At 41.5% G+C, this 14,246-nt stretch overlaps 1 protein-coding gene across 1 annotated transcript in view; it reads right to left on the minus strand.

The window, feature by feature from the left end:
• Positions 1-9,366, minus strand: part of st8sia6 (ST8 alpha-N-acetyl-neuraminide alpha-2,8-sialyltransferase 6) — an 11,427-nt gene extending 2,061 nt beyond the window's left edge. The window contains exon 1 of the mRNA XM_010794436.1: positions 9,355-9,366. Coding sequence (XP_010792738.1) covers positions 9,355-9,366 — 12 coding nt within the window. The remainder of the gene's footprint in view (positions 1-9,354) is intronic.
• Between the last annotated feature and the right edge of the window lie 4,880 nt (positions 9,367-14,246).

Consider the following 14,246-nt stretch of genomic DNA (forward strand, 5'->3'; position numbering starts at 1 on the left):
CAATGCTTGGCCTGCCACTCCATAATAATAACACTGCTAATTCGCCTTCTCTCTCAAAGCNAATTTGATTGGCTGAGTAGCGTCACCTCCTTAAAACATTAAATAATAACTTTTTTAAACCTTTTTATCTTTATTGGGCAGACCGGGACTAAAAATCAGCCCTGGAGTCTCACCCAGCCCAGCCCACACAAATTGGAGCACGCTAGTGAACTGACAACGGTGGGGGGGGTGCTCGTCAGCTCGTGGCGACAGAAAAAAATAAACTAGAAAAATCAAAGGCCGGTGCCGGTGATGACTGGCCATTCTGTGTTTATCCAGAACACACAGATGGCCAGTCTGCCCCTGGGTGGAGGTGAAGGAAATGAGCACTTTTACAGCCTTTTTGGCGAGGTGGGGGAACTCGGTCTCCACAGACAGCCAAAAGTGTGCAAGTGACACTTTACTCGTCTTTTTCTTGTTATTGTTTTCTCACGCTGCACCTCCCCTGAAGCTCTCTGGCTCTCTCCCCCCCAGGGAGGCACGCCTCACACTTTGAAAACCGCTGTCCTAATCAATATAACCGGCCTGCTCTCGTCTATCCTACATGCTCCACTGTGATCCAACATCTAGTTACAGGTGGCCTGTGGAAATGCCAGTCAGCTGTCCCTAAGGCTGACTTCATCTTGGGCTACGCTTCCCTGCAGTCTCTGGATTTCCTTGCTCTCACTGAGACCTGGATTACTCCATCCAACACCCCAGCAGCTCTCTCCATATTCCTTCTCCCATACACCCAGACCCACTGGCAGAGGAGGCGGCACTGGTCTCCTGCTCTCTCCCAAATGGAGCTTTTCCATCTTCAAGCTAGGTAGCTTGAAGATGGAAAAGCTCCATTTGGGAGAGAGCAGGAGACCAGTGCCGCCTCCTCTGCCAGTGGGTCTGGGTGTATGGGAGAAGGAATATGGAGAGANATGACTGGACCTGGTTTGGTGTGCCAACTAAAATAGCCTTCTGTTTTGGAGCTATTTAGCTACAGGAATGTGTTGTTTGCATCAAGCTTTATCTTCTCTCAATGCAGGGTGTTAAAGGATGTTGATGGAAACGGTGATGAATGAATGGTGACAGTGAGGAAGCATGTGGGATAGGTTCTATCTTTATATATAGCTGCGTGCATCAGCGTAGCAATGGAATGATATTCCAATGCTGGCTGATGACACGGCCAAGGGGCAAGAGTGTACAGGGTGAACAGAGTGGGCCCGAGGACCGACCCTTGAGGGACACCACGGGTGACAGGGTGTGTCTGGGACCTCGCACCTCCCCAAGGAGACGTATCTGTTCTTCAGACAGGTAGGAAACTGGAACCAGCTCAGGGCGGAGTCAGAGAGTCCCGATGGTGTAATTGGGAGGCGCTGACCAGTGTCCAGCCGCCATCAGACAGGTTCGTTTGTGACCCTGACCAGAGCTGTTTCAGTGCTGTGGGCGGACGGAAACCGGACTTGAATTTCTCAAGCTGAAGCTTGGGCGGAATTTCTCAAACAGCGAAGCTGGGCGGCAACTACAATGATTGTCTTACCCTAAGCATTTGGACTGATGTTCACAAACTTGGATAACCTGAGGTTCATAATTGCATCAACAACAGCAGAAAATCTGCTGGCACCACAGAGGATGCATTTCCACAACATGTAACAAAGAGAAATGTTTCAGACAGCGATATGGGTGTCCCAGCCCGAACCAAACCTTGTTTATGGAGTCCTGTTGGCAAGGGGGTGGATTGTTCAGGAGGTGGGGCCCATTCAACCAGTGCAATTTACAAAAACCCCCAGCACTACAGAAGTTGAGAGACATTACCACTAGTATTGCGCAAGATGCAAAGTGTTGGAGAGAGTGGAAATTGCCAGTTGCCTCTGTTTGGCCTTCCCTGTACGGGGTTCTGCATCTGCTGTGCAGAATTTCAAAATATGTGCCCGCTAACGTTTCTGAAGGAACCTGACATTTAACATTATATTTCTAGTATCTATATACTTGACAGTCTCACAGAATTATTATGATGAATTGTATACTGTACTTTGAATTAAGGTTCCAGTTTCAATAAAACCTGTACTATTTACACCTATGTTTTAGAGGCTTGCAATTTAGAACTAATACACTTGATTGTATTGGGTTACTCTCATTCTGACTATTTGGTGATGTAGTTCAGCCACCTGGTATTTCCCTCTCCAAATAGAATGACCATCAGAGTGAGCATTCTTAACTTATAAGCTATTGTGCCACTTATCCCTCATTCTGAATTTGACTGTCTCAGAGAAGAGGTAGGCCTATGTCTAAAGAAATCTCATTTACAATAGAACTGTACCAAATAATTCAGTAATGGTATATTTTTTAGGGATTTCTGTTTTTCTGATAAATGAGAGAAAAGTGATGGAGTCCTATGTTCCTATCACCAAAAAGTACAATTTCCGTCTAAACTAAAGCTAAGTTTACAGGACTATAATTTTTTATTATTTTTTTAGGTAAATAATTGTCTGACTATTTGGTGATGTAGGACAGCCACCTGGTTCATACCTCAGCAAATCTAAAGAGGATAAGAGAGGTCATTCTCAAGTTATGGGCCTTTTTGTCACCTTTCCCATATTCGGCCTGGTCTAATTTGGCTCTTTTTCAGGGATTAGGGTAGTTCTAAAGAACAACCCAAAAAACATTTTTTCCCCCAAAATAAAATTTGACAACAATCAATTTCATTAATGGGAGACCCTAAAGATAATAAAAGTCATTGTTGTCATTTGTTCTACCTCGGGTAGGGGTATCTCGAAAACTAAAGCCTTTTTTGAGGACTTGCTGCTGGACTATAAATAGAGATTCACTTTAGCACGTTGGCATCACACGGTAATGTCATTTTAGTAAATAATCGAGTAATGTAATTTTCTGTTATAAACAGAATGATTCATACTCAAGATATTAACGACATGTATTATAAAATAAAAAATCTTTGCAGAACACTAAGAATGTGTAAAGATGTGTCTGGTTGGCTCCTCCTGCTCTGAGCCAACATGTGATCATGCATGTGTATCTGTTAAAAAGTGAAGTCTTTGCTTTAAGTCGCTTGATTAAAACGTCTTAATTTCAACCTTCAGTATCGCACTTTTTCTCTCTTAATTGACGTCATTCTTAAAAGTTCAAAATTGAGCCATGAGCATTCATTAATCCATGTTAAAAATCGTAGAATGGATACAGTATAAATTGTATTATAACAAAATGTTATTTAAATATCCTTTTTTCCCCCTAATGGCCTAAACATCCCACTTTATAAGTAGTTCAAACAATACATGAAGCACTCATAAATGGTTAGTAATTAGCTGATTATGTTTTAGTGCACGAGTACTAATTTGACTAAAGTCTGTTTTCTCTGCTCTTTCTTACAAGCGGTCACTTCGTACATACTTCTTAAAATTATTTTTATTTGTAGATTTTTTTATAAATTAATTATGTTTATTTTTCATACACAAACACAGCAAAACAAATGTATTTGAAAACCTGCTTGTTAATAACATTGATTCTGACTCTGACATTGGGTCAGGCAGTACCTTACAGTGACCACTGGGGGGCGCTGTGCCCCCGGATTTGAGTCAGCCGTCAGTGAATACAGTATGTAAATGACCTGGGTTCATTTTGATTGGCAGACTAAAATGGATCCTTCAGACTGACGTGGCATGGAGGCTCAGAGACTCCATCCTTTGTCTCACGGTCGGCAGTTACATGAAGGAGCCGTGAAAAGAACACATTTAACTATCATTCTCACAGGAGTCTTCCTCTATCATGCACCCTTTTCCCATCATCCCTCTCTCTCCCCCTCAATGTCTTTAGCCTAAGGTCCTCTCCACATTTGAGTCACCTCCATTTCACAGCTTCTTACAACAGTGCTGTTCATTGTTGCAACACTGTCTTCTTATTTGAACTTCACACTGGGAGTGCTTTGTGTCTGTGGCACTGTGGGTATCCTACAGGCAAACAATATGGCAGGTTCCCTCAAACTGATAAACCCATTTTTACCCCTAAAGGTCATTTAACATGGTCAGTTCATTACATACAATAACTATATTTCTATACATCTCTCTGCATTGTGGTTTAAATGTTGTTTCAAATCCCTTTTTCCACTGCCATATCATTTGATTGAAGATATTCAATCCCTCTAATTTGATAACATAACCATTAGTTTCCTGTCATATTGTTAAGATATTGAGTCTTAAGTCGTCTGTAATTCAATAGAAGTGATACAGCCTTTGTCTGACTCTAAATATGAGTTCTTAGAAGAAGATATTGACCTCAATGACACTAACCTGTCAGAGCGTTTTCTAGGATGCAAAACAGAACCGTTTATTTTCAAGCTGAAAAGCCATTTACAGAACTTTTTTCGTAAAACAATTAGTTGTGCAATTAAAAAAAATTACTATAAACTTTAGTTTTAAGTCTGTATTTGAAATGGTTTGCATATACAAAGTTGTCATATCTGAGATTTAAACTGACACCATTTGATTCATGGCATGACTATCATCTCACAGACTGAGGAGACTTGCTTAATATAGTGATGTTGCTGTGTTTACCCACATGTGCTTGTGATGTGTTTAAATCACGTATTTTAATTATTCCCAAAACTCTATTTGACCATTTTAATGTATTACTAGTTTCTTCTCTAATGTATAATAACAGTGAACTGTATTTCTAGAGCACCTTTCATGCAAGATGCGGCCCAAAGTGCTTCACAGAGTGAGAAAAGATACCAAATAAAGAGCGAGGAACATCATTAAAAACAGGTTATAAACCAACAGAAAGAGTTATATCACCGAACCATAAAAGATGAAAAGTGATGCCACTAAAATTACCCCAAATTAAAAGCTACATTAAAAAAGATATGTCTTTCATTTACTTGCAATGGAGTTTGCTGTTATAAGATCCAATGGGAGGCTGTTCCACAGTTTGGGGCCTACAAACAGAGAGTATAATGTGACCGGCTAACTTTACCCAGATGCTTTAGGCTATAAGTACAATTCTAAATGTACTACACCATTAAATGCAAATGTAAACTTATTTTAAATTGAATTTCAGAGTCAAGTAATTTACCTTTTGTTCCACTTTTTTTATTTGAGTTACCTTAGATGCATTTCAGATGAAACATTTCATCCCTAAACATGTCATTTCAAAAAATACAAGACATTGTTTAGATTAAGCTGCCCATTCATGTGAACACAGTTTAAAGTCACCATCAAAGTCAAATGTTGAACTTGTCACAGAACGTTTTAATTGTGTTTTATTGTAGTTTTACGTGGGTAATAGTTATAATTACTTCCTTCACCGCAGCATGCAACACATCAGGAACCAACAAAAGCCAGTTCTTTGTCTGTTACAACTTGCAAACCAAAACGTTCTGAAACAAAAAAATGTTTAACATGTAAACCCTACCTCAATGTTTGAAATGTTACTTTGTACCTTAACTGACTAAGATTTCATGTTTGCTCTTTTCCATTTGATTGGAATTAAGGTCATTTCCTTATCATTACATAACTTTTAAATGCAGTCCTTATTCGTGTTTCAATACTGAGACTCAACCATTAAAGTCAAACCTCTTGGACGTCTTCCAGGTAAACAAAGGTAAGCACCACAGTGAGTTAACTGATTCCAGCTCAGTTTCAGCACTTGACGAATCAGAGCCAACTTATTGTGTTTATTTAGCGGCCATCTTGTCTTGCTGCTGATTCAGCCTCTGACACTTTGACTGCTGTCTGTCCCAACACGCCTCACTCTGCTGCTTGCTGGTTTGGCTGGTGAATATTATTGGATGTCCATCTGACCTCATTATAAGTGCGTTGCCATGGGCAACCAGATTGGCGAAAAAGGAGGGGTTGTGGGGGGGGGGGATAGAAGAACAGTTGCATCATGGGATAGAAACCTGACCTCTCTCTTTTTTTCTTCCCCTTTTTTCTCTCCCTCAGAGGGCGCACACGTGCACATATGCACATGTGTACACGTGCACACATGCAGAGAGTGCAACCGCAGTAACGCGCACACACAGTAAGCCTAAACAAGATACAAGAACCCGTGCGTCGAGCCTCTTCACTCTGAGTCTGAACAACAATACAACATTTGTTTATGGTCGAATGTAAAGGAAAAACACGTACAGATGCTCTCACACACTGCATGCTATTGTTGGAGAGAACTAACATTGTGTGTGTCAGCATTTAGTTATCGTTTAACTGTGAACAATCTGATACAATGGTCCACTTTTGCACAACTCGAGTTTAAAACGAACAAAACTTGCATCAAGAAAGAAAACATGTTCAACATATTTTCAATTCATTATTTGGTTGGTTGGAGAATAGTGAAGAATATCCATCACAAAGTCCCAGAGCCCAGCGTGTCATCCTCAAATGTCTTAACGTGTCCAACTAAAAGGCCAAAACCCAAGAATATATCCCTATGTTTCTGTATATACGGGTGTAATTCTGTGTTTCTGTGATTTTATGTTGAGTTTAGTGACAGAGTTGTGATTGCCTGTGTGTATAACACTGTGTTGAAATGACCATTTCTGTCTTTCTGTTAGTGTGTTTATCATAAAGTGTTCGCCTGTTTACAAAATCGGATGTGTCCAATGTTATGTTTGTAATATGAAGGTTGTTTATGATGAAGCGTAAAATGTTGGTGCATGTTTATACTGTATACGTTTCTTTTATTTAGCATTTCTGACTTTCTGCTTTGGTTGCCATGTCTTGTATTTGACTGTCCACAATGTTTGTGTCCATATATGTGTTGTGTGTTTGTGTTCATGTTTGTATGAGTGTGACATGTCTGTGTTTAGTTTTGAAATTCTGTTCATACAATCTTTGTTTTGCGTGTTATATCGTGAACACACACCATTTTTAGGTGTGCACGTGGTATATGTTTTGTGGTCATTGCACTTCCTTTGTCCTTCCCCTGTCTTTGTGCTTGATAATAAATGACATAATGTAGTTGTTTCTGCATGTTGTCAAATGTGTTTGTGTGTTTCCACAATAAATGTTTGGTGTCTTGGTGTGTGTCTGCCTTTTTTTGTTCTATTCTTGTTTATATTTGTGATTGTTTAAATGGATGTGTACTTTTCTGTGTACGTGTGGTCTTTAATCTATGTGTTTTGTCTTTGTCTTAGCATTGAACCTTGTGTCTTTGCTCCTTCTTGGAATTTTTCGTGTCTTTGTCTCCGTCTTTTGTGTGTGTGTGTGTGTGTGTGTGTGTGTGTTGTGTTCTTTCCTCTGCCTCAATGTTCTTCTCCACGTATATGTCATTATATATGGACGTGTACTTTTATGTGTGTGTTTCTGGGTGTGTACATGTGACTCCATGCACTCTTGTGTTTTAGTATGTGTATCAGGTTGTACACCAGTTAGCCTGTAATTTTGCGTGTTTGTGAAGGTTTGTGTGTGTGTGGACGTGGGTTTGCGGAATGTATGTGTGTATCATCACCAGTGTGTGCTTGTGTGTCTTTATTTATGTATGAAGTGAGCTTTATCTGCAGAAACACAGCTATATGAATGTATGCAACTGCATGTGTGTGTGTGTGTTCATAAATACAGTGAAACACACACACACACACTGAGCCTTCATCTCTGACATAACTGGTTACCATGCATACTGTGCGACTGACTATTATGGGGTGTTCTTTGTTTTGTCACGATGTGCCCTGGTATGGAATGGGAGGGGGGAGGGGAACAGGGTGTGTGTGTTGGCGTGCACGGAGTGGGGGGGTGCATACGTGTGTGAGGGGGAGGTATGTGTGTTTTGGTGTGTGTGTGTGGAGGGGGGTAGCAGGGGAAAGGGTGTGTGTGTGTTTGCATGTCGAGCAGAGGATTGGGTGGGGGTTGGGTGTGCGTGTCTGCGCGGACGTGCGAGCATATAATGTGTGCATGAGAGAGAGTGAGCGAGTGCATGCATGTGTTTTTGAGTAGGTAAGGGGGTAAGATGAAATGGCGGCTGGTGTGTGCGTGCATGCAGGCCTCTGAGGTGAAATCTAAAAGTTTAAAGAAAAACTGCCTTTTTCTACTTCTGCTCACATCATCATCTCATCATTAACCATTTACTCAGCGTGTATTTTTATACAACACACAGATTCAAGAGTTCTGATTTGTTGCCTGACCAGAACCTGAGAGGAGACATGTATAGGACTCAGTAAGCATGGGAACAGAAATCTTAAAAAGAGCAAAAAGTAAACTAGAACTTGATAGAGATCACTTCCTGTCACATTAGTCAGAGGTTAAAGGGTTTTCTTGACTTTGCTGTCCCTTCACAGCACCATACATGTGATCTGTCATGATTTACTTATTCAACACCATGATAATAATATACTGGCGTTTCTGTAGCCTGTGCACTGGAGTTTCTTTTATGTATGCCTCCTTCCTGCCAAACAGCCTTTGGTTTCCATTCATTTCTGTTTGTTATAAAAGTTGGTTGTGCAGAATATTGACTTTGTTGACCTGTATCATCATACGGTGGCCGACAGGGGGAAACGCGCTAGAACGCTCCAAGCCGCTTACATTAGGAGACTTTTGCACTTTCAAAAACAATGCAAAAATGAAAACACAAATTTCCCAAAACACATACAAATGAATAAACATATTCACAAAGTTGACAACACAAGCAGCACCAAATGCTCAGGGCTCATTCAAATCTGCATAAACGTAACGCTACAAACACAAAACGCTGCAATTACAAAAACGCTGCAAGAAGCTCAAAACACAGTGGAGACGGGGACACTAAAAACTGATGCACACAGCTTGGACCGGAGCGTTTGTTGACGTTCCGAGGTTTCTGTAACGAGTTTGCACCTTTCAGCCACCGTATTATCCATCAAAATGTGTAAGTGCATTATATTAGATATAACGTGTGTTCATGGTGTTACATAAAAAAGCACAAGCTTTTCAAATCAATCTGCTAATAAACTTGTGACAGTTTTGATAATACTACAGACTTAATTAAAGTGAAAATCATGATTGTTAGGAATTGGGAACTAAACATTGGAAGTTGTTATGAAGGAGCAAAAACACTTGGAACACCGATGCGGGAGGATTAATTCTACTTTTACAGTTTTGGCCATACAACAATAACATATAAAGTTGAACATCTGGCAAGAGAGTCACCCATATATTTTTATTGTATATTGTCCACCAAATGTAACAGCTATAGCAAATGTTCAATAGGGAAAACATTTTCTCTCACGTTCCGTCTTTTTGCCTCAGGTGATTCACCTGGGGGCTTTTTGTTCTTTTTCCCACGCTGTCAAAGTCCCACCATTCCCAATCCTGGCATTGCTATTTCTTGCCAATGTTTTCCTACCTTTCCCCAGACAATTGTTCTTACCTTAAGGGCCATGTTTATTACATCAAATTAGCTAATCAGCAAAGTCTTCCTTTGTATCTAACCTTTATTGCTACTCACTTCCGATCGATCTCGCCTTATTGAAATACATATCTCACTTTTGAGAATCTGGCTGAAAGACAGGCGGGCGGACGGATGAGAGATAACTTCGTACGCAGTATTCACATGATAACATAGAGGCGCGTCCAGAATTGGCAGGCCAGGGGGGTCAAAATCGAGTTTAGTTGTCCCCTGCTGCCAGAGGCTTGGTGAGCCCATTTATGTTCTTGACTATCGAACATGTTTGATCATTTTGTCTGCAGTCAAACGGAAGAATGGTAACTCTGCTCAGGATTATGGCTGCTTGTGGCCTGAAAGTTAAGAATTAAATCTAAATAGTTTTGGCTATATCAAAACCATTTATATCGTTCAAATGTATGCATATTTTTATCAAAATCAAATGATAGTGTTGAAACTTTCAATAAGGTGACATTTGCTATTCATAACGTAGCCCAGACACCCTTTAAGATAAGGAAAAAGTGTCTAATAAGTAATGCTCACAGATGACAGGCGGGGATAGAAAGCTGAGACAAAACCAAGAACAGCTAGTTTGGCTGATATTATGTTAAGTTAAATAACGTTGCTGCATGACAACACAGTTGACAGAAGAGACCTCACAGATTGAGAGAGAAGGCCTCATTGGCTTGTCGTTCAGCTGCTGTACAGCGTCACTGCTCCATCATCTAAAAGACTTCCCATCAGCCACTCTGCCATTGATTTCTTCAGTCGTCAGTATGTACAGCTCTATATGTCCTTGCACCATGACTTTGACATCTTAATGAAGCTGTAAACACATGATGAATCCATAGCGTCTACACCGGGAGGATACAAGCCGTTCTGAGTAAGATTACCACTATACATGACGTGGAATTATGACTATAACTGATGCCAGAAGTACGGCTCTCTTTTCTAAAATGACCATATGTGATGGAGGACTTTTTGAAGAGGGTTAACAGTCATGGAGGGCATACCTGTTTCTGCAGCTATTCAAAGACCAGAAGTAAAACAGCCTTATGAAAACCTCGCTGAAAATGGAGATAAAAGCTAAAAATATGTCCTTCATTCACACAACACAAGTTTAGAGTTAATTGGGAATGTGAAGCTTTCACTCGTCTAATTTCGATATATGGAAAAAATACCGACCTGGGGCTTTCTCCAAAACAACCGTGGTCTTGTGCGCTCTTCTTCAGTGGAGTAACAATCGGAAAGATTCGTTCCTGACATCCCCCTGTCCGAAACAAAAAAGTTGTTTAAACGTTTTGAGCAATACAGTATAACATGTCTTCTTTGTAGCGTCCATGTTGTTTCCACATTAAACGAACAGAAGAAGAACAATCTGAGAAGCTAGTGAATAAACCTTTTTGAGGGCCATTATAATCATGCTGCAATCCATTGACCTTGGGAAACCTTTATCTAACCAGGTAGGTCCCAAGATCATTGATCTCTTTTTCAAGGGAGACCTGCATGGGACCCTTAATGGGACACAAATAAGACAGAAGTACTGATTAACAGTATATTACTACAGCTTTCATGTAGTGAAAAAACAGCCATTTCTGATTTTAAGGTCCGGGTTGTTACGTTCTCCCCCCTTTCTGGTTGGAAATCCAACCAAGGGGCAGCTCTATTTGAAACTTCCAACTGGGAACTCATTTGAGTTTGTGACAAGCTGTCTGTCTCCACATGTGTCCATATCTGGGTATAATACACTGTGGTTCAACAGATGTAAGAGCGTACAGCTATAATCCTCAGAGCTTCACGAATATAAGCAGGTCTCAGTGCTTTCATTAACAAAGGGCCTGCAACATCTTGCTCTGCTGTAGCACCAGAAATACAAATTCTAAGCTTAAATGCATATTCTTCATACAGTTCGACATAAATATAGAATATAAAATGATAAATATAAATGGATTGCACATCACAAACACATCTGAACACAGCCAACATTTTTGTTGGTCTATGACCACACTCCACAGGCCTTAGAGTATAAGTTGTAAGCAGTAATTTAATTTTCTATCTCAGATAATTTAAGTCTTTAAAAAAGATGCATGTGTCCAGAATATTGCAAGAACAATCCTTGCGTAACACAATTTGTTCATCTTGGGACCCCGAGGGGAGGTCCTGGGACTGCACCAATCCGGCATCGCTGTGCTGAGTGACCTTATTAAGTAGATATATTTATGTCTGGTTTGATTTTGTAAGAACCAAGCCATAGAAAAAACAAGACAATGAACTTCCCCCCCCTGTGTCCCAGGCCGTACAAACTGGCCCTATTTCATATCTATTAGTATCTGCGATGATCTGTACTACTGTGTAGCAGCAGAGGGAGAGGAACCCCGGGTTGACACAGTGTGATGAAGACGTCACAGATAGGAAGGCTGTTTATTTTGAGCCTCTATAAGTGGCTGCTGTTTTGAGAGACATACTGTACTCTGCACTTCAGGAACCTATAAGACAGGAAATGATGGTGGCGGCGGTGAAGGGAGAGGTACCTGAGAGAACAAACAATCTATAGATATTGTGATGTTAGTATGTCTATGTCTCTCATTACATCCGGAGCAGAATATAGACGTCGACTATAAAAAATGTGTGGAAACGGAGACGAAAGACGTTGCCTGGAGTGTCACGACTAATTCTCGGAAGGTACAGCGTTAGCCCCGCCTTCCCAGCCCGTGACGGCTTTTCTGTGCTGCCGGACGCCCTGTGCTGTAAGACACGATCCCGCTGTGCTGCGCGGTAGCTGCCGGGTCTTGTCAGATAGGTTGTAGATAGCTTTCCGGCTTTAGCGGCGAGCACGTAATCGCCGAAATCAGAGTCAGTCCTGTGTCAAAAACGGGCTTGTTTATTGCCACTTAAGGATGATATCATTAATGCCGATCGAGTTCATGTTGGTTTGTCGTCGTTTGACGAAGTAAGCTTATCTTTTTAGCGAACTATACAGCCCGCTAGGTTAGTCCCATTGTGTTGTGGAGCTTAATGCTTAGTTACACCCGGATTTGGTACTGCAAAAACAGAAAAAGAAAAATTCATCAGATGACAGAGAGACTGCGATATGAAGTTCCGGGTTCTCATCCTCTGTCCGAAAATTTCGCATTTGACTCTACCAGTCGGTAACGGCGACTTGACACCTAAACCTTTCCTGTAGATTACAAATCCATTTAGGTTCATGTTTGTAACATGCGGAATACGAGAACGATACTTACGATCTTATAGGTCCCAACTAAAACTATGGTCGCTGGAGAACCCCTTTTTACATAATCTTTTCTTGTGTGAAAAAGGTAAAAAGGAGAAAAGTGTATGTATAACACAAATCCACTGTCGCTGTACGAAACTCGATTTACGTTCGATGGCAATGAAATAAGTTAAACAAAAACTCACGCTGTCACTAAATGAACGGTAATACATTGTACTAGTTTTAGGGGTGTTACTGTCGGACTTGTGGTTCAGTAATTTGTAAATTCTTTACATAATCTTCTAATTTATAAAGCAACGCCCGGACTGTGGTATCTCTACCTGTAAAAGTCTTGAGGGAGTTATAAATGGCAAAAACGGAAAAAGTTTGGAGTTAACCCACTGATATAAAGCAAGACATGTGCAACCTTTTGCTAATCCCGCCGATAACGGTGGCTCGTCAACTTTCCCGGAAAGACAAAAACACTATTCTAGTTGCCAACACTCGCAATAGTCAGAACTAGCAATCGCCAAAGTAGCAATCGCCGACCAGCAGATAGCAATCGCCAGTAGTAGCCGAATCGGCTCCAAATCTTTTCAGCACGTTTAGCTCTACAGTACCAAAGGTGGTGGCCAGCAGTAATGTTAACGCCTCGTGCTCGGACTCATGTATAGGCCGTCAGACGGATCAGTCACACAGCCCTTATTTACGTCATAGCTATAAGGTTTCTGTTTCGGTCTACCCAAATCCGCAACCGAGAAAAAATCAGTGAGTACAGGCACCTTCGAGCGTACAAACTTTGGTTAATAACACACAAATTCTGGTATAGATTGTTGGCACGAGGATGGATCGGAGATAAGTTCGAAGGCATATCCGGACATGTATTCTGATGGACGCACAGATCTACATTGCGTCGTCACTTATTTGCTTAAGGTCTTCTTCGACGTGAACAAATATTCGGTGTTTCCTGCTTCCTGTGACGTTTCCCTAGGCGCAAACCATTCCCTCATTTGTCCGGTTTGTGGCGGGGTTAATTGTGCGAGCTCCCGCAGGTAGCGCACGGAGTTATTAAATGTAGATGTCCCTGTCCCTCACATAACGACGAGTCACAAAATGACGAGTCTATCAAACGGCACTTATCAAAAAAAAACTATGAAGGTCGACGGTGAGACGGAGAACAACGCAAACACGACGGGAGGAGAGAACCCCAGAGCGATGGAAGAAACTAGCGACTCAGTGAGACGGGGTGGACTTCTACTATGAATAAAGGGACTGTATGCTAACTATCACCGACGCGGTGCAATCCGGCCAGTACCAACGTGTGTGTGTGCGTGTGTGCGTGCGTGCGGGTGCGTGCGTGCGTGTGTGTGTGTGTTGTTTGTGTGTGTTTTCGAGTACACCTGACCCTCCTCCCTCCCCTTCTAACCACCACGTATCGCCCCCCTCGTGGAGTGTGTTTTTTTTCCGATCCGGTCTGGTATTATGAGTGGGGGGGAAGAAATGAAAGTGGCGAAGGAAGGGGAGGGGTCTGGGCTGTGAGTCTGTAGGATATTATACGCAACCGGACGGGGGGGGTGGGGGGTGGGAGGAAGGAAAGAAAGAAGTACGAACTCGGACGGTGAGGTATTAATTATTGTGACGATTAAAGCGGAAGGAGAGAGTTTTC

Source organism: Notothenia coriiceps, unplaced genomic scaffold, assembly GCF_000735185.1.
Source record: "Notothenia coriiceps isolate Sejong01 unplaced genomic scaffold, NC01 NC01_scaffold00037244, whole genome shotgun sequence".
In the NCBI taxonomy this organism is placed as follows: Eukaryota; Metazoa; Chordata; class Actinopteri; order Perciformes; family Nototheniidae; genus Notothenia; species Notothenia coriiceps.